The 1,174-nt window shown below is 38.9% G+C and overlaps 1 protein-coding gene across 1 annotated transcript; it reads right to left on the bottom strand.

Moving 5' to 3' along the window:
• Positions 1-201: 201 nt before the first annotated feature.
• On the bottom strand, positions 202-969 carry LOC110656637 (dirigent protein 22). The gene has a single exon (XM_021813507.2). The coding sequence runs from the start codon at positions 907-909 to the stop codon at positions 322-324; it is 588 nt and encodes a 195-aa protein (XP_021669199.2). The 5' UTR covers positions 910-969; the 3' UTR covers positions 202-321.
• Positions 970-1,174: the final 205 nt, after the last annotated feature.

Raw genomic sequence — 1,174 nt, 5'->3', positions numbered from 1 at the left:
ACAAACCACCATTTTTAAGGTATGTTATTTTTCAGATAATCTTATTATATATATATATATATATGATATAAATATTTATTTTTTAAAAAATATTTGTTAATAAATTAATTTTTATAAAAAAAAATTCTATATATTATTTTTCACTAAGTAAATAGAATCTTAGGTCTAATTTATTTTCTTTCAATAATTAAGCCATGGATGAGATCCAGAAGCATGAAAATTCAATAAATTAATTAAGGCAATCACAAATAAATTCAAGATCCTCAGCACAATTACTATAGTTAAACTCCAAAATATTTTTGCAAAAACCAAAAGATCCAACTAATAATGGAGGACATACGCATCATACTCCACAACAGCATCCCCAGTTTTTGGGTTGTAAGTGTGAGTTCTCGCCTGAACATACCCACGAGCAAACCTGAACAGCCCACTTCCACCGATGATCGGCATCTCCCTCACGGTTAAAAGCACCACGTTACGCCCCAAAACGCTGAGACCACTTCCATTATATTTGCCTTCCATGAAAGCAAAGTTCATAGCCATTAGCAACCCATCTTCACTCTGCGAGGCAGACGCATAAATCCCTTGTGCTCTACCTACAAGTTTTGAGCTGATTTCGGGCTTTACAGTTAAGGGGTCATCGATCATCGCCACCATTCCAAACCCCGTACTGGAGGCGTTATTGGGTGGTAGGACGACCTTAATTGCAGAAGGGTTTCGGCCGCTAACTATGTCATGGAAGTAGAAGTGGAGGTGGCTTAGCTTCTCTTTCTTGAGACCAAGATTGGTTGGAGATAAGGTTCTTGAGAAATGGTGAGATTTTGCAGTGGCAAGAGAAAATGTGTAAACAATGAAGAGAAAGAGGAAGTCGGAGGTGAGAATGAGAGCGCCGAGGGGGGTTTTGGCCATTGTTGTGATTTGCAAGGGATGGACTGGGACTATGAGCCTGTCTACGCCTGATTTAAGGGGCTAATTATTAGGTACACCCGGTGCACTAAAAAATAGTGCTCCCTTTCTCACAGAAAGTGGGTCCTTCCTAAGTGGGTCTCACATGATTGTGAGAGAAGGTGTATGTGCACCGGATGCACCTAATAATTCCTCGATTTAAGGGGGAAATTCACATCCGCTTGATTTATTGTATATTCTATTCATTAATAGATTTCAATTGGTCGGG

Source organism: Hevea brasiliensis, chromosome 5, assembly GCF_030052815.1.
Source record: "Hevea brasiliensis isolate MT/VB/25A 57/8 chromosome 5, ASM3005281v1, whole genome shotgun sequence".
In the NCBI taxonomy this organism is placed as follows: domain Eukaryota; kingdom Viridiplantae; phylum Streptophyta; class Magnoliopsida; order Malpighiales; family Euphorbiaceae; genus Hevea; species Hevea brasiliensis.
The sequence above is the reverse complement of the archived record's forward strand: the minus strand, read 5'-3'. Positions and strand labels throughout refer to the sequence as shown.

What these genes read in the sequence shown, in the direction of transcription:
- LOC110656637 (XM_021813507.2), bottom strand. Translation starts at nt 909, where the DNA reads ATGGCCAAAACCCCCCTCGGCGCTCTCATTCTCACCTCCGACTTCCTC.